Below are 26,664 nucleotides of genomic sequence, written 5' to 3' on the forward strand. Positions count from 1 at the left end.
GGTAAGAAATGGAAGTGTTGATTTTATTTATTTATTTATTATTTATTTATTATTTTTGTTCTGCAAGTGAGACTAGTTTCAGGACAAAGGTTAGATGGGGTCTCTCCAGGATATGGTGAAATATCAGGGCAAGCAATTTTGAGGCTATTTTGGTAGGAGATGGAAGTGTTGATTTTAATTAATTGATTGATTGATTAATTATTTATTTTTGTCCTGCAAGTGAGGATTTGAAGCTAGTTTCAGGACAGGCTGAGGCAATGTGGAGGAAGGTCTGAGGAAGAGAATACATAGGGGCTTGTGTCTGGTCATCACCTTTAAAGGAGGAAAGCCCACAACTTGTGAAGAAAGCAGCAAGGCTGAAGAAAGGTCCCACAGGACCCGATGACAGTTGATATGCTAGAATGGCACAAGAGATGGCAGAGCCAATGTCTGACATCTGGATGATGGGACAGGAGTGGGAAGGGAAGTCAGGAAGGATCTGGGGAGGAGTTGCCAAAATGGCGGAGCTGATTTGGTTTTAGACAGAGCAGAGGCGGAGGAAGGATGGGCAACTGGCTGGAGATTCTCACAGCCTATTTAGGAGGATGGGTCTGAAGTTTAAAAAGAAAGGTTAAGACCCCAAATTCAAAGTGATGGTCATCCTTGCGAGGATATGAAGTCACCAGAGAAGAAGACCCTCAAGGGGAGTGACAGAATCTTGAACACTTGCAGTACTGGAGAGGAGAAGGGAGCCACCACAGGGCGTGGCAAGAGGCTGGGAGGGACCGGTGGCATACATCAGAGGAAGAGGAGGAATTGGTCAGCTTGGCTAATCTAGACAGAGTTTTCTTAGCCTCCGATGGTTGCCATTTGGGGCCGGGTACTTTGTTGTGAGTACTGTGGGATGCTTAGCAGCATCCCTAGCCTCTACCCACTAGCATCCCCTTAGGCATAGCAACAAAAAAATGTCTAGACTTTGCCAAACGTCCTCTGGAGGGCAAAAGTGCCCCCCACCCGCTACCCCGCCCCCACCCCTGGTTGAAACTACTGCTATAGGCTGAGAAACAACCCTTTGCCTTGAGTCGAAATCATCTTAAAGGCAAATTAGGACTGAAGAAAAAAGTCCAGGATTGAATTCTTTTGTGTCTTTCTGCCCATTTTTACTTTTCTGTAGTGACTCTAGACTCTGAAACCCCAATTGCTTGGGTGAGTGGGGCTGAGAGTTGAAACTCCGCTGCAGATCAGAAGTGAGACTCCAGAGGCCCAGAGTGTGGCCAGATGTTTAACTCAAAACGCAGCTGGAGCCTGGCCAAGGGCCTGAGGAGCTGGTACGGTAGAGCTGGGGGTGGGCAGGCGGTGGCTTGACTGGGCCGTTCTGATTGATGGGACTACCGGGGAGCCTGCTCAGGGCTGGCAATCTTGTTGGCTTAAAGAAAGAAATGTGATCTTGACTTAGATGGAGGTGGCCAGTGATGAGTGTAGTATGTAGCCTGGTCCAGGCTACACCCAGGGCCTAGTTTTTAGGGTCTGCCACTAATTTTGTAATAGCAAAATATTTGAAGCCCAGAATTCCAAGTCTGGGTGGTTTTCTATCAAGGAAAGAGGTAAATATTTCATAGGGATGAGAGGGAAGAAAAGTCAGTTCATGTAGCTCAGGAGCTGGCCTGCAAGACAGGCTGGTCCGAGTTCCTGCGAGCTGGCTGGCTGGGGTGAAGGACCAAAGTGGAGTGCCAGGGCCTGGGCCCTCCCTCAGGGAGTGGATGGTAGGGAGATGCTGTGTCCATCAGAGGAGGGAAAGGCTTGGCTGTCAAAACCCCGGTGAGGGCTCCCTGAGTTCCAGCCACCGAAGAAGAACGGGAGGCACTACCATCAGTTAAACCCTCCGATGGCTCAGGGGCCACAGGTAGCACACCGGCTGGCTTTTTGTAAATGACTAACTCAAACACAAAGAACTGCACCGCTACTGCCTGCAAGGACATGGCCCCTTCCTTGCAGGCCCCAAGTGACACTTTGGGCTTCCCAAGCTCAGTCTTATCACTACCCCGCCACCTCCACGCCAGCACATAAATCAGCCAACAGCTGTTAACATCCTTACATTTGGGGATTCTTAGTGCCAAATGCACAAGGCACATCTACATTTTAAGGAGCTGCCCGCCAATCTTCTTAGCTTATCCCTATATCCAAGGAAGCCAGAGCAAAGCAGTGGAAGAGGGTCCTTCGTCAGGGAGTGGAGGAGGGCGGGAGAGAAGGGAGCAGAAGTCGGAAGAAAACATGTTTCTGGGTGGTGCAGGGGGAGGGGGTTACCGCAGAGAGCTCTGAGCCCGCCATGTCGTTAGTGTCAGTGGGTTTCTTTCCAGAGAGGAAAGGAGAGTCTCTCCACCAGTTGTGAGGAAGTGGCAAAAGGAGAGAAGGTAGGAAGGAGAATTCAGGTTTCTTAGGCTCCCAGTGACAAGTGTTTTGAGTGCTGACTGAGGAGCAGTGAGACTCGAAGCTGGTCAGTTAATTACTGCGCAGTTAAGATGTGCTGCATCCCTCCTTCTACCTGCCCCGGCTCCCCTGCCAGCTCCTGCTGTCTGCAGAAGGGTCTGCGGGACTGGCTGTTTTAGGCAAATGCCAACGGAAGGGAAAATGCTTCCAATGGCTGAGGGCTGGGAGAGATGTCGCCCTGATTTACAGGCAGTGGAACCCAGACTTGGGAGAATGCGCTCCCCCTGGCCTGCTCACCCTCACCTGAGGGGTAACCCACTGTGCTGCTGGGCTGGAGGCTGCCATCCGACCACCGTGCGCCCTTTGGTCAGGCGGTCTCCAGCCTGAGGACGCCTCCAGGCCCCCGGTGAAGCGGCAGAGAATTCTGAGGGGAGAGGTGGCCATTGCAGGAGAGAACGGTGCCACAGGAAGGGGACTAAGATGGGCAAAGTGGGGGTGGGGGGTAGGGTGGTGAGAGGGAATCCTGGAAGATAAATTTGGCTTTAGTGGAAGCTCTGTTTAAGATGTCGGTAATTCACGGTGGAAATTCCAGGCACCCTGGGGGCTTCTGGGCAGCGTCATTTGCATGTGAGGGGAATGGTATATTTCACCTTTGAGCAGAAGCCCAATTACCTAGAGTGAATTTCCTGATGAAATCTAATTGACACAGCGACATAAGCCAGGCGCTCAGAGGCAGCTCCTGCCCGGGGAGGACATTTGTGTCCTCTTCAGCTGCGGGCAGGCCTCGGCCCTGTGCCCCCACACCCCGCAAGACTGAGGCTGGTCTCCAGGAACTGAGACCTAAGATTAAGATTTAAACTATAAGACAAGATTTCCTAGGGTTTAATTCTTTCTGCTTGGTTGAAGCAGTTGAGCAGCATGTATGGGAACTCCATTGCACCCAAGAAATGGAAATTTCTGGGTCAGGTCTGGGAGAGACTTGGGGAAAGCAAGGTCAAGGGTAGCGCATCTGAGCTCCCTCTACCAGTGGCCTCCACTGCTGCCCTGACTGCCAAATGCTGAGCACCCTGCCTCTGAAGCCTGCCACTAATCCCTCCCCCCCATCCCTCACTCAGACTGCGCCGGGGCCCTGGCCTTGGTGGGCTGTGAGTGCCACCTCCAGTCTGCGTTCCTCCCTGGGGGCTGGTCTCCTTGCATCCTCCCCGCCCCCCAAATCTCAACCCTTTCCTTTTGCTATCCTCAAATCTACCCCCACACTACAGCCATCACCCACTCTCTCTGTCCACGAAGCCGTCTTATTCACTCTGGCCTTTCTGATAACTGTACACTTGGAGCATGCTCATCCTAAATAAGCCCAGAGAATAGGAGCTGCCATGTCCACACACAGCCAGCAAGGAGCCAAGTCTGCCCTGGGATAGGGAGCTGGCAAGCTGGCATGCAGGTGGCATGACTCCTCGGATGCCCTGTCTCTGTGGGCGGAGTGCTGTCAACTCGTGGTCTCGGGAGGACTGTCACTAGGCTCCTTAATCTGGCTCCTCTGCCTGTGAATTCTCTAGGCACCAGTACCAGCATCTGTACAAGGGCTTTGGGGAAAAACAAAAGATTTAACAAGGGAAAACAAGCATCGGTAAATTTCACCTTCTGTGTAGCTTTGTAATATGTAGCAAAAAAAAAAAAAAAAAAAAGTTAAATAGAAAACAAAAATGAAATGTTAAATTACTTAATTTGACATAACCAGTTTTTAAAAACACTTTCTTGGCTTACCCCATGCATTGGTAATAGAGGCGGAATTGGTTCGGGGCAGTGCAAATATCTTAGTCATTACCAGCTTCTGCAGAACAGAAGCAAACAGAACAGCATATGGAAGTTTGTGTCTGTGCTAAATTTCATGGGAAAGGCGAAATTAGGACGAAATGTCTGAAACCCCTCCTGGGAGGGAGTGATAATGAAAAAGAAAAAGGTTGAGAAAATTGGTTTAGCCTAACCAGCTGCAGCTTCGGAGCTGGTTTTGCAGGCCTAGCCTGATTAGGACTCTGAGAGGTGTTACTGAAGAATGTGCTCCACACCTGTGGCCAGTTAAGCCTGGTGGTCAGCGTGGCTGTCTGTCTGCTGGTCCATACCTCTGAAAGGCTTGTTCTCAGACACAAGGGGGGAGGGAGACAAGCAGACCAACACCTAACATGTGCCCACTTTTCTCATAGGTTAGTCATGGGACACCGTGGAATTCTGTGTGCTCTAACTCACCTCTTTGAACCATTTTGTCACCAGTGCAAACACAGATTTGACAAACTCAAATGAGATGACCACAACACAGATTTCTTCACAACTGGTGCTTTTGTTTTGATCAAACATTGAAAAATTTTTTTGTTCCATTTAGTATTAAAATGATTGACAGAGTCAAACTGGGGGACTCTGCTGAAAGGGATGCTGGAAACATCTCCTTCAGAGATTTCTCTTTCCCTGTGAAGAAACTGAGGCAGAGGGGTGCTGCGGCTGAGCCAGGTAGGCAGGCTGGGACCAGTGCTCAGACCTTAGATCGCACTGCCCGGCTCCGAGCACCAGGATGCAGGAAAGAGGCACAATGTCAAACCCTGAAGAGCAGGGCGAGGCATTCATCCCTCATTCTGGAACCTGGGGATTAAGGACTCATCCCCTTTGCTGGGCTGTGACGTCACTCACTTCTGGAAGCTTCATTTGATTTTAGTGATTTGTTTTCTGCTAAGAGACATGCTTTCCCCACCACCGTGCTTTCTGTGTCCTCTCAGTAGCTTCCCTCTGCGTGAAGAGCAGCGATATTCAAATATATTAAGAAAAATTCATGCAGTTCTTTAAAAAAGACCTCACTCTTACACTGAAGTTTCCATTTTCTTCATTAAACTTCTATCACAGCTGCTAAAATCCAGGGCTAAAGAGTCAAAGGGCTGTAAGCAATTGGGAGGGGGGGGGGGCAAGGAGTGGAGCGGCGGAACTACAAGCTCATTAAGGAAACATTATTACACAATTCCAAACTTTAAAATTCCCAATTCATGAATTCTGATAAACAGATGAAAAGTTGCCAAACTTTTAGAAGTAAGCCCACAACAGACTGTTGGTACCACACAAAATTTGAACATATCTACATGATTTTCCAACTTGCAAAGTTGTAAGAGCAGCTTTATCAAAGAAAAAGCAAATTTCCATTAAGCAATTGATTAATGTAGTAAAGGAAAAAAAAACCACACCAGATATTGGCGCATACATCAATATAACTAACTGTTTTCTCCCCCCCCCCTGAAATAGTGCTTCTGGCTGGTAATTCACCTGTGTGGTCGACTAGGTGTGACCTTTGGGGAATTTCCTCACACCCTGGCCCCACCTGAGTTGAAAGGGCCAGCAAGCCCATTCAGATGCTAAGTGCCCTGTAGCTGGGTGAGACAAAGGGCGGTTGGGAGACTGTTGAATTGGGAATGCTTGGAGAACTTGCCAGAAACAACTGGAAAAGAAAGGCAGCTAGCTGACCCCAAGGGGCTCAGGTAGAAAGAGTGTTTGCCTGCCTATGTAGCTAAGTCCCCTCTCCTCGGGGGGCGCTGGGTGCTTTCCCGGGAGTTTGGCATACTCCTCAGTTGTGTGTGGTCCCAATGGCCTTGGCACCCTGGAGCCAGGATGGCAGGAGGAAGTTGGGGAGGGGAGATGGGTGGAGGAAGTGTGGGGGTGGGTAACAGGCTTTCACAGTTTGTAAAAAGGAGTCTAGAAGATGGCAAAACTATTTGTGTGTTCCTAGATGAGATGGGGACACCCCAATCATGAATCTGTATATAGCTTAGGTTAAGAAAGCCAGCACCCCACATGCAGACTTTCTGTTTAATGTTTAAAACACACACACACAGAAAAGCAGACTAAGACTAAGGATGGAGGGATGGGTTGGGCACTGAGAACTTTTTAAAACTCTGTTCATTCATCCTGCAACAAGTCAGCGCAACATACTCTGCAGAAAATCTGGAAGACCCAGATGCCCAACCTGTGAAAACAGCTCCCCACTGCAAACCTTGCCTGAAGCCAAGCGGGGCCCCAGCCTTGTTCCCGGAGCCCTTCTCCTCAGGGAGCTCAGGCTGCTCAGACTCTCCCAAAGGGAAAACAACGCTTAAAGCCCAGAAATGGCATTAACGCACCACTGTGTAAGCAGGAAAGTCAGCTTTAGGGATCTTCCTTTTCACTCAGGCAAGTCCACTCTTTCGAGGACCGCAGGACACCCCCCTCCTGTAAGTACACGGCCGCCTCCAGGCTTCCGACACGGGGAAGCCCCTGGTGGACAAATTGCCCGCCTGGTATTTACCGGTGAAAACCACAACCGCAGCCGCCGGTCATTAGCCCGCGCCCGCAGCCGCGCGCAGCCAAGTCCCCGCGCCGCGCCCCCGCCCCCGGGGAAGAGGCCTGGAGCGAAGACCCCTGGAAGTGTGTTCCCTCTGGCCGCATCCTTTTCTCCAGGGGGCTAAGAACCCTCCAAACGCTTCACCTATCCCCCAAATCATTCCCATCATTAGAGTTCAAACCGACACCTGAAAACGAGACGCGCGCGCGCACGAAGAAAAGATCAGTTTCCAAGTCGGGAGAGGTTTGCAAACATTTCACTTATCGGTCTTTTCCCCCAGGACTGGCGAGGAAGGGACACACTCCGCACCGACGCTGTGTGACCGGACCGCGGCCAGTGAAGCGCTCTGGCACCGGGCACTTTCACCTCCAGGTTAGCCTGCAAACTTGGCTCCGCCGAGCCGAAAATGGCCGGTGTGCGCCGCGTCCCCGCCCCGAGCCGCCGGAGCCGCCGGCCCCTTCTCCGCCCGGCGGGCCGCCCAAACACTTGCCTCCGTTCCAAAATCCTTTCCCCAGCCCGGTGGATGCCGCGCTCTTTGGGGACTCTTTCTAGAGGATTCTGATGATCAGTGCGACCCCCTGCACCGGCCGTTTCCTGACCTCTTTACCTTCCGCAGGGAACACCTCGCGGGGCTCTCCGCCCTCTCTCCGCCTTGCGCAACGGGACCTCTCCAGGCGGCCGCCCGGCTCCGCCTCCGGAACCGCTGCGCCAAAGGGTAAGCGATACCCCGACGTGACCAAGTCCGCGCCACCAATCCTGGTAGCCAGGCACCCCCCGAGACGCCTCTACCTTCTCCGCCTGACCCCCAAACACCGGTATTGGGCTGGGAGGCCGCCCGCCGCTCTGGGAAGCCGGCTCTCGGGCGCCCGGGCAGGTGCGCACGCTCTTTGCGGCGGCCTCCCGCCCCGCGAGCGCGCGGAGATGAGCGGCGCGGCCAGGGCTGGCGACCAGCCTCGCGGGGCACTGGCACCAAGGATCCAAGTTGGCAGCCCCGGGACCCGGGCTCCTGGCCCCGAGTGTCCGTGGCGCGGCGCGCCTCTCCCGCGGGCGCCCGCCAGCCCGCTGGCTCCTTCCGCGCTTTGCAACCCGCGGCCGCTCCGCCGTGAGGGCTGGCCCGCGCGCACAGAACCACACATCCGGCGCCGCTAAAGCCACCTGGGCTGAGATTAGTCTCTAGAAGGGAAAAAGCGCAGAAAATGAGTCGCTTACCTGTCCTTTAGGGTGTGCGGTGAGAAGTCTGGGGCGCTCCGGGATCCAGTCGCGCTTCCTGGAGACCTCAGGTTGTCTCCAGCCGGGCGCCAGGTGCGCCCGCGGTCTGACAAGCCTTTGGCCAACAGGGCGCCCTCCGGCGCCGTGGGGAGACTTGTGGAGCCCTTCCCAGTTCTCGGGGACCTCAGGCTGTCTCTAGCGGGGTGCACCCACCGTCTAACAAGCCTTTGGCCAACCGGGCGCCCTCCGGCGCCTTGGGGAGGTTTGGGGAGCTCTTCCCAGCTCTCAGGGATCTCAGGTTGTCTCCAGCGGGGTGCCAGAAGCACCCACCGTCTAAAGCCTTTGGCCATCCGGGCGCCCTCCGGCGCCTTGGGGAGACTTGGGGAGCCCTTCCCAGCTCTTGGAGACCTCAGGCTGTCTCCAGCGGGGTGCAAGGAGCACCGCCTTCTAACAACCCTTTGGCCACCTGAGCGCCTTGGCGAGGATTGCGGAGCCCTTCCCAGCCCTCCCGGCCGCCCACCTCCCCGCCTGGCTAGCCGAGCCCGCTATCTTCCCGCCTTCCTCCTAACCTGCATTCCTTCTCCCTCTTCCCGCTGCTCCCGCACCCACCCCGGCCCCCCAGTTCCCCGGTGGGCAACCTACCTGGACCAAAGAAAACAAGGAGAATCTGGACCGAGTCCTCCATTAGAAACGCCGGATGGGGATGGGTCCCCGTCTGGGAGGGGACCGTGGAGATTGGTCTCGGCGGGTGGGCTTCTTGGGCTTGCAGCCGCCGCGCTGCTGCTGCTGCTCCTTCTTGGGCTTCTGAGACTCTTCGGGGTCCCGTGCAGCCCGGGGCGCGGGCTGAGGCTCCTCCCCCTCGCGGGGGCTGCGGGGCTCCGGGCGGCGGCGGGGCTGGGCGCGATTCGGGGAGGCGTCGGGGCTGCGCACCCGCAGAGCCTGGAGGCGCTGGGTGAGGGACTGGGCGAAGGCGCTCTGGATGGGCACCACGGGGCCGCGCTCGTCCTCGGGCTCGGTCTCGGGCTCAGTGGTGGGGGCGGTCTCCGTCTCGGTGTCGAAGTCGATGTCAGACTCAAGATCAGATTCGGACTCGGTCTCAGATTCGTAGTTGAACCCTTGCTCGTAGCCAGGGCACTCGGGGCGGGACACCTCTTGCTCTGGCTCCTCGGGATCCGATTCCGAATTGGGGGGCTCAGGGGCCACCGGCGCGGCGGAGCGGTGGTGGGCGTTGAGGAAGGTGCGGCGGGCAGCCGCGCGCTGGGCGCGGGAGTTGGAGGTGGCGAGGGCGCGGAGGAGCGCGATGGAGCAGGAGAGCCAGAGGAGCGCAGTGGCTGCTCGGCGGCCAATGGGTGGGCACAGGTCGTTGTAATTGTGGCGAGCTCGGCGCCAGTGAGACCGGGACCTGCGATCCATCCTCTTAGGCGCGCACCAAGAAGCTGGTCCGCTCTCTGCAGAGCGCGGCTCCGGTGCGCATTGGCCGCGGGAGCCCGAAAAGGTGCACCTTACGAGGTGGGAACCTGGGTCTGGCGGTCCCAGCCCCACCTCGGTGTAAGGGCAAAAAGGGAAGCACCTACCGCTGCGACCACCCAACTTTCTAAAGCTCCGCGCCTCTTCTCGCCGCTCTGAGCAAAATGAAGGGATGGGGGAAAGCCCGTCTCCTCCTAGGCTCCTCTCCCGAAGTCTCAGACTCTGCGGTCTAAGACCGGGGAGGGGCCTCCGCAGATCCTCTCTCTGGGAGAGGAGAGAGGAGACTGAGGCGCGGAGCGCTGCTGGAGAGGTTCTGCAAAGTTGCGCGCCCGGACTTCTGCCGGGCATGTGCAGTAGGGCGGTGGGGGCGCCTCCCCGCGAGCTGCGCGCGCGGCGTTGAGTCTGTGGCGCAGACCCTAGTGGGCCGGCAGGTGGCAGGAGGGAACCTTGTTTGAGAGGATTTGGGGGAAGCAAGGGGGCGGGGTGGCGGGTGCCAAGGAGCAAGCAATGGAGCCACAGGTTAGCAGCTGGGCATGGGTTCTCCATGGGGTTCACATCCTCTCCCCAACTTCTCCAGTGTTATCCTTACAATGAACAGAGCCGGAAGCAGCTCAAACTAAACCTCAGATTTGCACACATTCAGGGGAAATGAGGGTCTGGACAGCAGTATTAATGATCCTGCCCGGGCATTTTCCAAGGGCTTAATAATTTGAGGATGGTAATCTCAGGCAGTCATTAATCATGAAACCACCGTTGACAGAGTTGTTATAGTGACTGTAATGGAAGAAGTGTCCCCCAGACACCCCCTCCCATCCCCTGAGTCTCAATCTGCTAATTACTTGCTTAGGAAGGGTCTCCATGGAGCAGTGATGGTTCTCAAGCCCAGGGTGCTCCTGGAGGAGCTGTAGTGGAGAACGTGGCCGAAGGCAGACTTGGATCTACTAGAACCACCACTTCCCGGCAGTCTTTCCTGCACTGAGAAGCAGTAGGCACAACCAAATGTGCCCTCTGGGGCATGGGGGGCGGCGGTGACTCAGGGTGTTGGAAACCTCATTGGGTATTCCTTAAAACTCATAGTTTTTCAACAAAATTCATTCAACAAACATTTATTGAGTGGCAATCTCTGTTCTAGGTGCTGAAGGTAAAGTTAAAAAAAAAAAGACAAGAGAAAAAAAGTCTTAGATTGAGGAAAGGATATTTCGAATTAATCTGCTGTGAATCGGAGCATCAAACCACTCAGAACATCTTACCCAGCAGCCTGGTGAGAAACGATTGGCTCAGCCAGCGCATTAGATCGAGGGTTCAGCTAATGTCCCTGGAGCACGTTGTCGGACCTCAAAGGCTAAGCCTCTTTCTCGGCCCCGGAGGTCCTCCGGGAACCCTGGAGTGGGTGGGCCGTGCTCAGGAGCGCGGTCCTGTGGGAGCTCTGGAGCTCCGTCTGCAGCCCGGGCGCTGGGCGCCCTTGGCCATTGTAACAAGACCGAAGGTGGGGAAGCCAAGGCCAAGCCCCTCCCGCGCCCAGAGAGGCATTCATTAGCAAGGGGCTTCACTCGGGACACGTTTCTTTGTGTTTGAGCCCACGTGGGGAACGCTTAGAGAGCCACAGCCCCCTAAAACTCTGCTTTTCCCTTTTCGCCCCCCTGGCGGCCCTCCTGGAGAGCCACGCGCCCCTACAGGTGGGATTCGCCCTCTGAAGACCAGCACCGCGCCCGTATGAAGACCAGCAAGCCAGAGGTGAGGTCCTAATGAGATTCCAGCCGCTGCTTTGGAGGCATTGAGGTTCAGTGTCTGCATCTTGGATGCCGCCGTCTTGAATGTTCCTGACTGGCTTCTTGGCTGTGTCTCTCTTACATCTTGAGTTCTTCCAGTTAGTTTGCAGCATTAAGATGCTGATTGGTCTAATAAAGTGGGATTGATTTGGCAGACCCCATAAAAGGCTAACGTCTGTATTCTAGCCGTGCCGCACTCTCACACCTTCTGGAGAGCCTGGGATGGGTTTTATTGTCACAAGTTGCTGGATGGCTCCCGTCACCGTGTGGATGTTGTTATGGGGCATCTCAAGTCGTGATTGCTCCGCCACGAGGGGGTTGTTTTCAAGGCTCTGCTCACAGTGACCTGCCGGCTTTGTTTCTCTCAGTGAGCGCAGCCCATTGACAGTGTAGGCACATGCAGACGTTGTTCGCTGGGTTTCGGGGCACCCTGGGGGAAGAACCGGGAACGTGGGTGCTGGCGGATGCCCTTTGAATGGAGGGGAACACCCACTGTCGGCGACGGTGTGGGTTGCGGTTCGGTAGTGTGGGTGCGTGGAAGCGCTGTCTTTTGGAGGGAGTGCTTTATGCTGTAACGGAGATGGCAGCCCAGAGCTGGTCCGCTCACAAGCACACAGACTGCCTACATTTCTTAAAATGTGCATTACATAATACATATTTTTGGATTCGATTTTGCGTTAGTAATGCACGTTCTTTGCAAGATTCATTTTAACCGACAAACGGATGTTGAATAGACGGGCATTCTCCAGCCCCAGGTGCGTGCGGTGGCCAGCCGCCCCGGCTCCGGGAGGAGCGCCGCTCCTCTCCCACTCAGGCCGAGGCCGAGGCCGAGGCCGAGCACATGGAGCTGTGCGGAGAAGCTCTTTAAAATGCATCGCGTGCCTGGCTTTAAAAGTGCTTGCTGCAGAGTGAATTTCAAAAAGGAGCAAGCGGGTGATGGACGACCCCGCTTGTTAGCAGGCTGAGGAACAAGGGCTGTGTCTGTCTGCCGGCGAATGGAGTGCGGACATCTCTCACCTGCAGGCGTGCGGGCGGGGCTGGGCCTGCTGGACAGGATGGCGCCGGTTCCCAGTGTCCCCGGGCCCTACAGTCGGGTGCTTATTTGGATGAATTTGAAGAATGTTGTCTTCAGTCCCTTCAAGGATTGTCCTGTGGACAGGGCATTAAGATGTGTTTTGTGTGACTCCAGAGACTAAATTAGAACTGATGGGTGGTAGTTAAAACAGACAGACTTCAGCCCAGCCCAAGGAGGAATATTCTAACAATTAGGGCTCTGTTGTCAGGCGGTGGCTGGCTCTCTGTCAGGAGCAGTCTTAAATCAGAGGACAGATGACCGCATATTGGAGATGTTTTCCGTGGGACTCATGAGCCGAGAAAGCTGGAAGCCGATGCAGCCCAGGTTCTCGTTGCACGAAAGGCATGTGAGGCCCCGGAGACAGGCTGGGGGCTCCTCGGCTCCGCTTCTATTTTGGAAGCGCCGGAGAGAGCGGTAGCTCGGCGACAGGAAGGAATGCGCGGGTGGCGTTTCAGGTCACGAGCAAACAGGTGTGCGCTGTGAGCTCCCACAACCGGGCCGGACTCACTGGTTGGAGCAAGAAATGAGGCAAGTCTGTTCCTTATATCAGTCCTCTTGCCTCCCCACCAGGAGAGGGCTTGGAAATTAAAGATTATCCTGGCTGTTCAGCAGTCATGCATTGAGTCACTTCTGAGACCAGGACCCTATTCCGGACATTGTGGGGGGTTGTAGTGGCGAGGGAACAACCGCCCCCACAGCGTAAGGCGCAGGTCAGGGTGAAGTGTCCCAGCATTCCAAAGGGGATCGCCGACAGGGGCCACGTCGTGGCCCGGGAGGGACGGTGGACGATGCAGCGATGGGGCACGGCCAGCGCGAGAGCTCCTCTGGGGTCTCTGAAAGGTGTGGTCTGATTTGGAGATTTTCCTTTTAAACGTTGGTGGGGATATTGCTTGCCATCCCCGTATGACTACCCTATGTGAAGCCCTGTGGTCGCTCAGGGCGAGACAGATGAGGCGCCAGTTCTCTAAAGGCCTGCCTGGCCTGGCCACAGGTCCCGAGGACGCCACCACATCCTCTGAGACGAGATCCACGTGAAGGCGGGCTCTGCTCTGCCAGGCGAGTGGGCCTGGCGCTCCTGAGCCTGTTTCGAACAGTCATTGGGAAGGACCGTTGGGAGACGGAGAGCTTTTCCAGCTTTCCTTGGGGCAGGATTGAGCTCCCACTACCTGGCACTCGCCCGCGCGCCCCCCCCCCCAGGTGTGGGGACAGCTCAGGCACATGTGGCTCATTTCTGGGATGCTGCCTCGCCGTTGTTCACAGGGCTCTGATGGCGGCAGGGTCCCCAGTAGAAATGGTGACAACCCTGAGCTGATGTCCCGGTTTTGAGGGAATGCCATCTGAAGCCAAAAGCAAACCTCAGGGGCAGTAACGATCTTCTGACATGACTGGTCTGTGGGGGCCATTGTTGGGATGACGATAGTCTGTCTGTGCCCTTCATTTGAAAAGGAGATGGGGTTGTACATGGAGCTGATTCCCGAGTCCACAGCGGTTAGCAGTGTCTTTTTCAGGAGGGCCTTACCTTCCTCTCACCACATCCTCCATCACAGTTCCCCCTCCCTCCCTCTGTCAGGGGGGAGCAGTTTCTAGGCTATTGACCCACCAGGAAGCTTCTGGAAAAATTCCTCGGGCAAAGCATAAATTGGGGCATCAGATCCTCCTTGGGCATGCTGTCTCCATTCTCTGCTTTCATGTGGCCCCTGGCTTACCCTCTGAACTCTGACCCTTTACCTGGCTTTGTCCTGTCCATAAGTGGGCATAGAGATCTGTCTGTCTGCCTAGCTCAAATTTCCTCTCCAGCTATCTGGCTCATTGGCATGGCCAGCTGAGACATCAGTGTCCAGAGGTGCCCGAAGCCCAGGGCATTATCTCAGATGCCCCCCTGTGCCCTGCGTACAGCTTCTTCCGGTAGCTGGGGGCTACGGGTGAAAGCATGGCTGGCTACGAAGGATGACTCAACGCTCAGTCCCTCAGCTCACGGCTGTAGCTTTTGTCCAGCTCTCCTGGTCATCCCACCTTTTCCTCCGCCAGCGGCACTGACAGAGGGCCTCAAAGTTGTTTTTCTCTCCTCTGCTGAGGCTCTGACTCACCCTTCAGACGTGGGGGGAGAAAGCCTTACTGGTGTCATGGTTCAGGCACAAGCTCATAGAAATCCTTTCAGCTTGAGCTCTTCAAAATATGATTAGACCAATTTCACATGTCTAGTCACTGAGGCTCCGGTAGATTGGGACTGTTGCTATATGTGCAAAGTGAAGTGGAGAATTGAGGCAATTATCTTCAGGCAAATGACTCTGGGCTCTGTAATCAGTCCCTCCGGATAACGGAAGTCGGCTTCGTTCACGCAGTGGTGTGAGGGAAAGAGAATGCTAAGGTATTTGTTTGTCTTGGGCACTTGCTTTGTTTTTCCAAAATGCATTTGGTAGTGGGGTGAGTGGTTCAGTGCAGGACCCTGAAGCCACGCAGGTGTGTGGGAATTCGTGTGGGAATTCGCGTTCCACCTCTGCTGGCTCACTGCATCTCCACTGCCCCCTCCCTGTCCTCAGGCCTGAGAGGCCGCTGGTGGTGGACAGGTCACCTCCCTGCCACCATGCTAGGTTCTTGTGGGCCCGAGGTTAGACATGTGCCGCACACGTTAAAGAAAACATCATGAAAATAGGAGAATAAAGGAGCAGGCTTCTCAAAGCCAGGAATGAAAACTTATAGGCTGGTGATGGCTCCAGACCCTCCCTCCTCCATCCATTGTTTTGGGCTAAAAATACATGTGAATTGTGAGTTTTCCCTTTGCTGGCTTAGAAATTCCCTCATAAAACAACCACTACTTCCTCCCAGCTCTTCACGTGGGAAGCATAAGGAAGAGAAGCCCATCGTTTTTCTAAATCATCATTGCCCTTTGGGACAATGTGGGCAGTTAGGAAGCCAAGGACGGGCCAGGAGTCTGGGAGGACCTGTAGGCACCAGGTGGGCAGGCGGGCGGGCAGGGCCCTTGCTAGGGAGCCCAGGCAGGAGATCCTCCCCCCCACACACACACTCACACTTACACACACACACACACACACACACTAACACACTCACACACACACACTCACACACACACACTCTCACTCACACTCACACACACACACACACACACACACTCACAAATGTGAATGTGCTTCTGATTACAGGCACTCTAGGAACGGGGTTTGAGATGACCTAGGAAAAGAGGAATCCCAGAGTGATGGGTTTTTTAAGACTGTTGAGAAATCTTCATCTTTGTCACTTTGAAATTTTCTGATGTTGCTTAATACATAAGAAAGAAAGACAGAAAGAAAGGAAGGAAGGAAGGAAGGAAGGAAGGAAGGAAGGAAGGAAGGAAGGAAGGAAGGAAGGAAGGAAGGAAGGAAGGAAGGAAGGAAGGAAGGAAGGAAAGGGAGGAAGGAAAGGAAAGGAAGGAAGGAACCAAAAGTTCTGTCCGCAGTCAGATGAGGTTTTAAAAAAGCATCTATCTGTCCTCAGACTATGGAGGCATAATGTCAGTAATGTGTGTTCTTATTAATAGTGATTTATCCTGGTTACATGGTCACATCTTCCCTTGAGTTCTGCTGTGTCTGGCTTACAGCCTCAGCCATCATGGCTTCCATTGTATTTTAAGATCTGCTGGGGCAAGTGCCTTCGACCTCATGTTATCTCAGAATCCTGAGAATTCTGCCCATTTATTTTTTATAGAACTTCACCATTTTTATCAAGTTCTGTAATGGCCTGGCTGATATTTTGACTGGAATTGCATTATCTGTAAATTAAGTTGGGAAATGTCATCTTTCCTGCATTTAAGCCGTAAGCCTTAAGCCAGAAGTATGATCTCTCTCTCCATTTTTTTTTTTTTTTTGCATTTCTGTTTCTCCCAGTAAGGGTTTGTGCTTGGAATTATGTAATTCTAATAAATCAGCATGGAGTCTGATGTGTGTCCTAGCTCCCAAGAATTTGATACTTTGCGAACAGGCTCTCTGTTTTCATTCTGCGTTCAGACTGTTTATGATGTGTTTATATTGATTCTTGTGCATTTTCTCAGTTGGCTCCCTGAGATTTGGTGGTGGATGCGGCAGCCCGAGGCCCGCTGGTGAGGACACTGGCTGGAGGCCTCGGGAGCAGGGACTCCTGAACCGGGGAGAGAGCTGGGCTGCAGCCTGGCTGCCAAGGCCAATCCGCAGTGAAACAGAAAAGATGAAGAAGATGGAGCTCTCGGGCAGCCCGCACTGCTCTGGGGAGGGGAGGAGCTTCCTGCTCACAGTGTTTCAGTGGCATTTATTTTCTAATGTTAATAGACAGTCATTTGGGCTTTTTGTTTTGCTTTAAGATAGTGGTTTTTAAAAGGCTAAATTTTGTTTTTCAGATACTAGTTTTTTAAATTAAATGTTGTTTTTATTTGTTTTTGTTTTTTTAAAGAAAGACAGCATATTTAACAAGAATAAACCATCTGGCAACCCAGATTGGCACCCTCGTTTCTTTTGAAATTTTAGCACCGTCTGCAATCCCACATCAGGAGCTTCCACTGAGCCCTCTTGCACTTGAATTTTGTGATATTTGGTAATTCAGGCCTTTACTTTTTAATTAAAATAATTTTTGGTTTCAATCTTTTGTACTCATTTAGTCACGTCATTTAGTTTTTATTTTGTTTTTATCTTTAATTGCCAGTTTCTCTGCCTTTCCTTGTCTTACCGTGTTTGCCGGAAGTGCAGGAGGAGGAGACTTCACTCCTTCCCTTTGAGAGTGAGGGGCACCCTCACTGAGTTCTCTCCTTTTTAAAAAAATGTCCACTCAAGGATCTCTTTCTCTTTATATTGATTTTTAGAGAGAGAGAGAGAGAGAGAGAGCGAGAGAGACATCACAGTTGCCTTCCATGCATGTGCTGAACCTGCAACCTTTCAGTACATGGGATAACACTTCAACCAGCTCTGCCATCTGGCCAGGGCTAGTTTCTATTTCAAAGGGATTTCTTTTAATGCCTTCTCTCTGACAGTATTTAGGTGGATTTAAAAACAAAACAAAACAAAATCAAGAGAGTGCCCTGTGAAGGGCTGGGAGGTAAGAAGTGAAGAGCCAGCTTCGGGGCCACATGGACCTGAATATATAGCTTGCCTCTCACCGGCATTACCTATCTGGGTTTCTGCCTCAGTTGCAAAATAAGGTCCTTGTAGAGTCCAAGAAAATAAAAACAAAACAAAATAAAACAAACAAATACACCCTGCCTTCCAGGGATATGGAGATGGTCAAATGAAAACAGACAAAGGGATAGAAAGTGCCCAGCAATGGGCAGCTCAGTAGTTCAGGTGTCATTGCAGCTGTCATTGATGACAGTGCTGGTATTGGTGGTGGTGGTGGTAGTAGAGGTGGTGATGGTGGTGGTGGTAGAGGTGGTGGTTGGTGGTGGTGATAGAGGTGGTGGTAGAGGTGGTGGTGGTGGTAGTGGTGGTGGTAGAGGTGGTGGTAGAGGTGGTAGTGGTGGTAGTGGTGGTGGTAGAGGTGTGATGGTGGAAGTGGTGAAGGTCAAGAGGAGGAGAGGGATGGTGAGGACTGGGAGGAGCCCAGCGAGGCAGAAGGAACCAGACGGAAAGTTGGAAAGGCCACTGAAGCGTTTTTCCCTCTGAATTTCAGTTTCTCTCCGTGGACTCTTGATGAAAGGTCTTAGAAGCCATATTCGGATCTCCAAATCTTCACTGAATCCCCTCAATTGGCCATTCAGCGCCAGCCACCAGGAACATGATGGCGAGCTAAGTCAGATTCTTCTCTCTCCTCAGCGCAGTTAGTGGGGATTTGGAAAGAATGAATCATCGCATTCAGTAGGGTCTTATTACAACCCAAACTGAGGGCACTGGGAAAGAAACGTGCTTTTCAGTGTCCAGCGGAGGAAGCTGCCTGCAGCCGGGCATGTGAGGGGACCCTTCTGCAGAGATGACCGGCGCAGCTGTCCTGTGAGCTGGAGGAGGAGCGCTGGCAGCGGGGAGTCCCAGCGGGAACGGTGTTCGCAGGCCCCCTGCTGGAAGCAGCGCCGGTGGGGAAGCCGCCGAGGTCAGGGGAACGGAGCAGAGCGCAGCAGTCTGCAGGGCGGCCACGGGCAGGGCAGAGTGCAGGCTTGGAACCGTGGGAAGCCCTGGTCCCGGTGGCCAGGAGGTGCAGCCCGGTTGCCTGCTTCAAAAACCTCTGGCCACATGGGAGGGGCGTGGCCTTGAGGGGAAGCTAGAGATAATGGTAGCCGGTTTAGGGAGTGTGTGGTTCTAGAAACAGACAAAAACTGGTGGTGAGAGTGGCCTTGACAGTTACTAAGGAGGTTGTCTAAAAGGCTTGGCGACAAATGGATGTGAGGACTTGGCAGTGAGGGTGACACTTGGGGACTAGAGGAAGGCAGTTCCTGTCACTAGGAAAGGTGGACAGAGGCCTGGGGTGGGCCGAGGGCAGCCTGAGTCCTCTCTTTGGAAGGGCCTTAGGACCCCATGTCCTGCATCCAGAGGTCAGCAGTGGGCTGTAGTGGAAGCAGAAACAACTAGTGGTGGGGCACAGAGGGACACCCCAAATCGAGATCCATCTAAAGTTGTTGTAGAGCCAAAACCGGTTTGGCTCAGTGGATAGAGCGTCGGTCTGCGGACTGAAAGGTCCCAGGTTCGATTCCGGCCAAGGGCATGTACATTGGTTGCAGGCACATCACCAGTTGGGGGTGTGCAGGAGGCAGCTGGTTGATGTTTCTCTTTCATCCATGTTTCTAACTCTCTATCCCTCTCCTTTCCTCTCTGTAAAAAATCAATAAAAAATATTAAAAAATAAATGAATAAATAAAGTTGTTGTAGATAGAAGTTGTCCCAGAGCTGGAAGGGGCTTGGGCAATGGAGTCTTAGTCCCTCCGCTGTACACGTGAGGAAACTGAGGCTCAGGGGCTTGGGAGCTGCTAGTTAGCAGCCACACCATCTCTTGGGCAGAGGGTTTGCAGTCCTCACTCATCCCCTTCTGTTCTCTGCGCCAAGTGAGGCTCTTCCTGTGGAGGGGACCGAGCCCAGGGCTCAGATGTCAGCCCCTTGACCGCAGATCTATTTTTTGCCAGCATCCGCACGGACCGTTCACAGCCCACATTCTTCTCGCTCGCTTTAGAGCTCACATTCCACCAGCTCCTTACTGGAGCAGGAGCCGACGAGGGTGGTGTGAGCGCTGGAAATAGCACTACTCCGTGCCCTTAACGAGCAAGCTTGGCCCGGGCCGCCGCGCAGGCAGGGCTGGCCAGGTGAAGGCTGGGGTCATCTGGTGGCACTCTTCTGCTGATTAGTCAAAAGTCCAGTCAACTCCAAAGCAGCAGTTGTTACTGAAAGCTGCTCCCCACATGGGTTGGGCGTAAGGAAGGGGAGCCCGCTCCGGGAGGCCTGTGGCACAGCAGCCACCGTTGCTGTTAAGAATTAAATGTCAGTCACACGTGGAATGTATGAAATCGATGCCAGGAGTTAGAGACTAACGTCGGCTTCACTGACCCTCCACCAACCTCTCAAGTCCTCCCCAGATCGCCAGCCTCACATGGTGACCAGTTCCCACAGAGATGCCTTGTGTCACCCAGCAGGCACCTCGGGGACCGGCCCTGTCTGGGGTGGTCTGAATAGAAGGCCTCCGTGGCCACCTCACTGTGGGCCTTTTTTACCCATTCGTCTTCTGATGGGCTCTTGGGCTGTTTTCAGATCTTTGCCAAGAGCAAAGATGGGCACTTGGTCCCAGAGCACCAGCCTCTCGCCCCCTCCTGCGCCGGCCTCTGCACACGCTCCCCGGGCTCTCCAGGCACCTGTCCGCCGCCCCTGCCTCTGCCCGGGTGCTGGACCCCCCGCGTTGGAAGGGAGGCTGGGAGCCGTTCCCCTGTGGGGCCTTCACTGAACACCTTTCAGCGGTCTGCCACAGAGAGGGGTGGGGGGACCCCGACAGGCTGGGGGAGTGTCTGGGAGAACCGCCTGTCCCAGTCCTGCAGAGACCTCTTCTGGCGCAGCATCTACACGGTTGAAAGTGGGAATGGCCACAATTTAAAGAATGCGCTAAGCCTTTGAAACTGAGGCCTCTGTGCTCCCCGTCTGCTCCCCACCCTGCTGGCTGCAGGCACAGACGAGTTAGTCATGGGGCAAAACTCGGGTAACAGTGCAGTTTGTCATCTGAGGGGGACAGTTTTGAGCATGAAAGGTAGCGCTAGCTGGAGGGGATGCTGGTGACAGACGGGTAAAGCAGGTCTTACCTGGCAAACCAGGTCATGTGGGCACCCTGGCTTTTCCTTAATGAGAACATGACTACTCCTGTTATTATTATATTATTTTGTAAATCCTCACCCAAGGGTATGCTTTTATTGATTTGAGAGAGAGGAAGAAAGAGAGAAAAATATCAATATGAGAGAAACATCACCTTGACCAGGGATCGAGCCTACAATCTAGGTGTGTGCCCTGACTGGGAATCGAACCTGTAACTTTTGGGGGTACAGGATGATGCTTCAATAACTGAGCCACCCTGCAAGAGCAGGATATTGATATTAATAATACAGCTGTAATACTGTAATATATTAACAAATTAAAATATAATTAATTTGACGAGTATTTTTAGCTCATTCAAACAGAGCTCCGTGGGGTGAGGAGGGCCTCCCGTCGAGCGCCTGTGAGCTGGGCGGCAGGACTTCTCTCTGAGTCTGTGGGAACTCGGAAGCACATGGGGCCAGAGGCCACAGATATCTGTGGGGGCTCGGTGGCTCTGCAGCCCCTGTGGCAGAGGCTCTGCCCAGGTTGTGTGGGGGTAGGATGGCCATTTGTAGGCTGAGAATGTAGTAAAAATTGAGCTTAAAAACACTTAAAATTAGGAAAAGTCTTAGAGTCTCTTAGAAATAATGAGATCGTCTTTGCTCAAAGTACAGTTACCCCCCACCTCACCCCCAGTACTATTTCTGCCATATTCCCATGGTGTAACTACACTTAACAGTTTGCTTTAAATCAACTCGCTGCCTTGACCCAGCAATTCCATCTCTCAGAATAGAACTGAAGAAACCCCAACACACTAATTCAGGAGTATACGCTCCCCTCTGCTCGTTGCAGTGTTATTTACAGTAGCCGTGATCTGGAAATAGTCTTTATCAGTAGATAAGAAAGCTGCTAAGTTTACACAGCATAATACTACTCGCTGTGAGAAAGAAAGAACTCTTATCCTTTGTGTCACATCGATGGGCCTGGAGAGCATTGTGCTAAGTGAAATAAGCCAGTCAGAGAAAGACAAGTACCATATGACTTCATTCATATGTGGAATCTAATGAACAAAATCAAATAATAAAGTAGAAACAGACTCACAGATACAGAGAACAGACTGACAGTTGTTAGAGCAGAGGGAGGTTGTGGGGCTGAATGGAAAAAGTGAAGAGATTAAGAAAAAAAGTGTCATGGACACAGACTCTAATATGGAGATCACCAGAGAAAGGGAGGTGTGGGGAGGCGGAAAAAGGTTAAGGGGGCACAAATGGGAATGAAAGGGGACTTAGCTTGGGGTGGTGAACACAGTACAATATACAGATGATGTGTTATAGATTCAAACACCTGAAACCTATATAATCCTACTAACCAACAAATCCAATAACAATTAAAAAAGTGAAATCAGTTTGCTTTCTTTATGTAAATTAGTTTTAAAGGTCAATTGTATCAATTTTGGCTTCTCGCTGAGAATTTTTAAATGCACTTTGCTTCTCACATGGATGGTGTTGGCCCTTGTCCCCTGCGAGGCATCTTGGCCTCCACCTTGGGCTGGCCCCACCCTCTCTTCTCTCGGCTATCACAGGGCACCGCCCGGGCCCTGGGGGGCGGGGGGTGGTGGTGTCAAGACAGGGGTGTCTGTTGGGCAGCAGGCTCTGGTTCCAAGCAGCTGGGGCCTGTTTCCACAGGACCCAATTACCCGGCATGTTTTCTCTCCATGGCATTTGCCTCCTAATAATAAATCGACAGATGTGGTTGTCTTGATCTGCCTTTACCATGACATTTGCTGCCACTTCACATGTTTGTGTCTGCGGATGCAGCCAAGAAACAGGCTTATCTTTTGGGCTTAAGCCGTGCCCGTGGCCTCCGTAGAGCTGCGTCCCACCCACAGGGGCCCCCACCCCTTTACGGCCGAAGCTTTTCCTTCTTGAGGAGGGGAGGGGAGATGGGTCTTTGCCTCCATTCTGTTCCCTGTTCGTGTTTGGACGCCAGAAAAGCGCCCGTGCCTAAGAATACTGGTGTGCCCAGCCTGGTGGGTGGCTTTTCCTAAAGCCCACAGTGAGCAGAACTAAGCGCATGCATGTGACCCACTAACGGTCCACAGCGAGCCCAGAGCAGGTCTGTCGCCTGCTGGGAAGGGGCCCGGGGGCGGGAGAGCACTGGGGGCCCGGTAACCGGCTGTGCCTTTTCTTGGGTTGGCTGGAGGGCTGCAGGGCCGGCTGTATTTTTAAACTAAATGTTAAAAGAATGTGTTCAGACTGTCTCCTTGGGTCAAGGACCTGGGACAGCTGAAGCGTCCCAGGCGCTGGGCCAGGCCAGGGGGTGAGGCCGGGGCCGGTGCGGCGTGTGCTGACCGAGGGCCTCCTTCCTCTGCGGGCCGGGGCGCCCCTAGCATGTCCCGCCTCCTTCAAACGCCTGCTGGTGTTTTCCACATGTATGTATTTATGTGCTCCATACGGAAATCCCTGAGTGTGCCGAGGGGGCGAGGGGGCCCGGAGCCCTGGCACAGCTGCCTGCGGAGCCCTGGGCCTGCCCATCGGGTTCCCTCTGTGCCCACTTTCCTTTGGGTCTTTTCAAGCCACCCCAGATGCCTGTCCCCTCACCCCACTCTGATGCCCTGTCGTCAGCTGAAACCCCCAGGAGAGTGGCAGGATGCCGACCCCGGTCTGCTCTCCTCCCGCGGATCGCTGCTCCGGTCCGGGCGCCGTGCTCCTGGGAGCCCCTGGAGCTTCCCACAGCCGCCCCCCCCCCTCCCATCCTTTAGGCCCTTTACAGGCCCCGGACAGATCGTTGGCAGTTTCCCCAGTTCCCAGAGCAGAGTGGGCACATTTTCAGCGACGAGGCAGACTTCAGCTGTGCTTGCTAAAAGAGCACACGTCTGGAAGGTCCAGAGCCCAGATCGTGTCAGTTGTCGCCGTCCGTGTGGGAAGGCTGTGCCCCGGCCAGCTGCTGGCCCCTCTGCGTGTATTAATAGCAGGGCGTGGGGCCGGGGGCCGGCGGCCGGCGGCCGGGGAGAACAGCTGAGGCAGGCCGCCATGCTCCAGGCATGTGCTCCTGCCCGGCGCAGATGCCCCACGTGCCCCGCCGCCTGCCTTCTCCTTGTAGGGTCAGGAACGGGCTCCGCAGATTGGGGCGGGCGCGGTGGGGTGGCCCCACACTCGGGTCAGCTTACGCTTTTACTGGAAGTGCGGGCATGTGCGGGCCGAATGAGGCAGTGCCCTGACAGCTGGGGTATTGGGTTCTACGTGCCAGGGCTAGACGGGGAGTTTTAAATGTCACAGGCCGATTGGAAGCTCATTTGGCAGCGGGGGAGGGGGGAGGGTGGGGGCCCCCTCATCATGGCCCAATCTGGCCAGGAGGGTGGGCAGGGTCAGCGCCTGGGAAAAGCCAGCACACGAGGCCCATGAAGCAATGGCGAGGGTCTCTGGGAAGCAGGAGGCGGGGCCGTGGGCGATGGAAATGCCAGGGGTGGGTCTAGAGTTGAGAGGTCAGCCCCCATGCCCAGAGGAGCGGCTGAGGACCAAAGCCTATAGTTAGGGTCCCTGGTTTTGGTGCCAAACTGAACTGAGCACCAACTTCAACCCCCACTGTCCTCCCCACACCCTGGGGCAACTCACTGACTTGCTGACTTACAAGGACGGCACCCAGGCTGCTGCCGACTAAGCCTGCAGGTAGCACCTGACGCTCAGAAAGGAGTCCCTAAACCCGTGGTCGGCAAACTGCGGATCGAGAGCCACATGCGGCTCTTTGGCCCCTTGAGTGTGGCTCTTCCACAAAATACCTCGGCCTGGGCAAGCCTGTTTTGAAGAAGTGGCGTAGGAAGAAGTTTTAAGAAATTTGGCTCTCAAAAGAAATTTCAATCGCTGTACTGTTGATATTTGGTTCTATTGACTGAGTTTGCCGACCACTGCCCTAAACTGGGGTGCTGTTATGAATAGCAAATGTTAGGTTTGTCAGGCCTAATCCCCCCGGAAACACTGTGTTTCAGCAGCACAGGACCTTCCCAGCGTCTGAATGGTCACGCTGCCAACGTTTAGATACTAGATTTTACCAAGTGCTTTGGAGACCCGACTGCTCTTGGCCTTGGGCGCCTCATCGCGGGGGGCCTGCCTCCCGCCGGGCCACGGCAGCCGTAGCCGGAGGGCGGCTGCCCCCTGCCTGTGAGCTGCGAACCCACCATCGTGGGGCTGCGGCCACCTGGCCTGTCACTCACCCGAGTGGGCTGGCCTCTGGGCATTTCACTCGCTCCCCTGCAGTCAGGGGAGCTATTATTATCTTGGAAGGAGTAAGGGCCGTCAGATTGGCACCGAGGTGCTGGCCGGGCCGCCTTGACTTTGCCGTGACATTGGCTGGGAGACCAGGGCTCATGGGCTCAGAGAACTGGGGTCCCGGCCTGGGGAGAGGGGGCGAAGAAAGGGGGTCCCCGTGCTTTCACGGGGCCTTGGCCGGGGCCAGGAGCTAGCCTCCACCCCTGTGGGCCGCTCAGCCGCTGCGGGGGAGGCTTAGGAAGGCCCGGGGCCGGGTGGTCGGAAGCCAGGGCGGCGTCTCGGCGCAGGGCGGGCAGGGAGGAGGCGCTGTGGGTCCTCTTGGGCCTTGGCTGGTGGCAGGCCGCCTTGAGTTAACTCTTCCCGCCTGTCTTACTGCTTGTCCGGCCTCGAGGAAGAAACCCTGGCAGCAGTGGCCATGACTGGGCCTCGTGCGCCTCATGATCCCTCTTCTGAAAGCCCGTGGGAGGAGTGCTAGGGTTGGAGGTTCACAAGCAGCACCCGCCCCAGCGTGGTCTTGGCCCAGAGAACCTTCCCCCTCACCTGTTTGTTCCTGATTTATTGGGCGTGTCTCGAGGTGCCTGCCACGTCCCAGGCATTAAGGGAACACACTGATTCCTCCGGCTGCACCTTGCAGGGAAACTGAGGCACGGAGAGCTCAAACAGCCTGGCCAAGGCCACGCAGCACTAAAGTGTTAGAGTCTGGAACCCACTTTCCGGACCGCACCCTTGAGCGCCGCTCGGGGGTGAGGGGCCCCGGGAGGCCCCGGTGTGCTGGCGGGCAGTGATTAAGCGAGAGGGCAGAGGTGGCTGATCCGGGTCTGCTGCCGGGTGCTCCACCCTGGGGCTTTCTCTCTGAGGTCTCTTTCTTGACACAGTACAGGGGAGAGTCCCAGGTACCTACAGAAACGTGGCCCACGTTTTCAAAACCATGACGGCTTCTCTCTTAAACCAACAGAGACCACAGCCTACAATCTGCCATGAACCTAAGAGGCCTGATGGCAGTCTGGCCATTGGAAGACAGACATCACGTGGGAGAGCCACCTGAGTGCCGTGGTGCGTTGCTGTGTGTGTGTGTGTGTGTGTGTGTGTGTGTGTGTGTGTGGTTTTGTTTATTCTGAGTCCTTCCCTCCCCTTCTCTCTCCACCCCCAGCCTTGCTGCTCTCCGGTGTCCTTGGCGCCTGCAGCAGCGGCCCCTTCGGAGCCGTGGCACCTCCGACCCATCGCCACAGCCTCCGCGATGTGAAATCTGAATGCTTCAGCCTCTTCTCGATGGGAGCTTACTTAACCTTTGCCTCGAAGGAAAGGTTTGCTAAGAAAATAGTTTTATGAACAGGTCTTGGGAGGGAGGGCTGATCTCCCCCTCCTCCAGGACCCAGCTGCTCTGCTGTTTACACGTTGCCTTCTCTGCAAATGCCAGCTGGAGCCGCGTCACGTGTGGCTCTGAAGCAGGCCAGCCCGTGGCCTCAGGAACCCGGTCTCGGCTGGCTTTGGGGTCCCCTCGGCCGTGGATCTGCGGGATTAGTGGGAAGCCCCTCCGGCAGACAGCTTGTTCCCTGCCCTCCCCTCCAAGCCTGCACCCCGGCCGAGGGCAGAGCTGCCTTGCCAACTGCATGCAGTCTGCTTTGTCTCCATGCGGCACACAGTAGGTGCCTAATAAACCTGTGTAGAGTGAGTCGTGGGCGTCTGTGCATCCTGCTTGGAGCCCAGCTCCACATGGGTCTGCCCTTGCTCCCTGTCCTCATGCCTCCCGTGCCCGCTGGCTGCTCCGGCCCCGGGAAGCCTGAGCCTCCCCTCGCCCCGCATCCAGCCAGGTCTCCGCTGTCGGTTCCCTCGTTGCGGGAAATGACACTCCTCCTCCATGGCCCTCCCCACAGCAGAGTCCGTGCTTGTGTTCTCGATGCCTGTCCCCCCA

The 26,664-nt window shown here is 54.5% G+C and overlaps 3 protein-coding genes across 4 annotated transcripts in view; 1 reads left to right on the forward strand and 2 right to left on the reverse strand.

The window, feature by feature from the left end:
* Positions 1–8,725, reverse strand: part of GNAS (GNAS complex locus) — a 54,840-nt gene extending 46,115 nt beyond the window's left edge. The window contains exon 1 of the mRNA XM_084888015.1: positions 8,606–8,725. Within this exon, the coding sequence (XP_084744141.1) occupies positions 8,606–8,648 (43 nt within the window). The 5' untranslated portion in view covers positions 8,649–8,725. The remainder of the gene's footprint in view (positions 1–8,605) is intronic.
* The window catches only part of LOC311624592 (uncharacterized protein), a 32,632-nt gene extending 6,215 nt beyond the window's left edge, over positions 1–26,417 (forward strand). Inside the window, exons 3-6 of one of the 2 annotated variants that reach the window (XM_084888018.1) lie at positions 7,035–7,126; positions 7,371–7,467; positions 11,076–11,164; positions 17,903–18,321. In XM_084888018.1, coding sequence (XP_084744144.1) covers positions 7,035–7,126; positions 7,371–7,467; positions 11,076–11,164; positions 17,903–17,923 — 299 coding nt within the window. In that variant the 3' untranslated portion in view covers positions 17,924–18,321. Of the gene's footprint in view, positions 1–7,034; positions 7,127–7,370; positions 7,470–11,075; positions 11,165–17,902; positions 18,322–25,707; positions 25,806–25,902 lie in introns of those variants that run through there. The other variant, XM_084888017.1, reaches the window with a different exon arrangement.
* Positions 8,648–9,713, reverse strand: LOC311624591 (neuroendocrine secretory protein 55-like; the record flags this gene model as incomplete). Its single annotated transcript, XM_084888016.1, has 1 exon — positions 8,648–9,713. The coding sequence occupies exon 1, from the start codon at positions 9,374–9,376 to the stop codon at positions 8,648–8,650; it is 729 nt and encodes a 242-aa protein (XP_084744142.1). The 5' UTR covers positions 9,377–9,713.
* Positions 26,418–26,664: the final 247 nt, after the last annotated feature.

Source organism: Pipistrellus hanaki (genome assembly GCF_964339955.1).
Source record: "Pipistrellus hanaki genome assembly, chromosome: 6".
Taxonomy (NCBI): domain Eukaryota; kingdom Metazoa; phylum Chordata; class Mammalia; order Chiroptera; family Vespertilionidae; genus Pipistrellus; species Pipistrellus hanaki.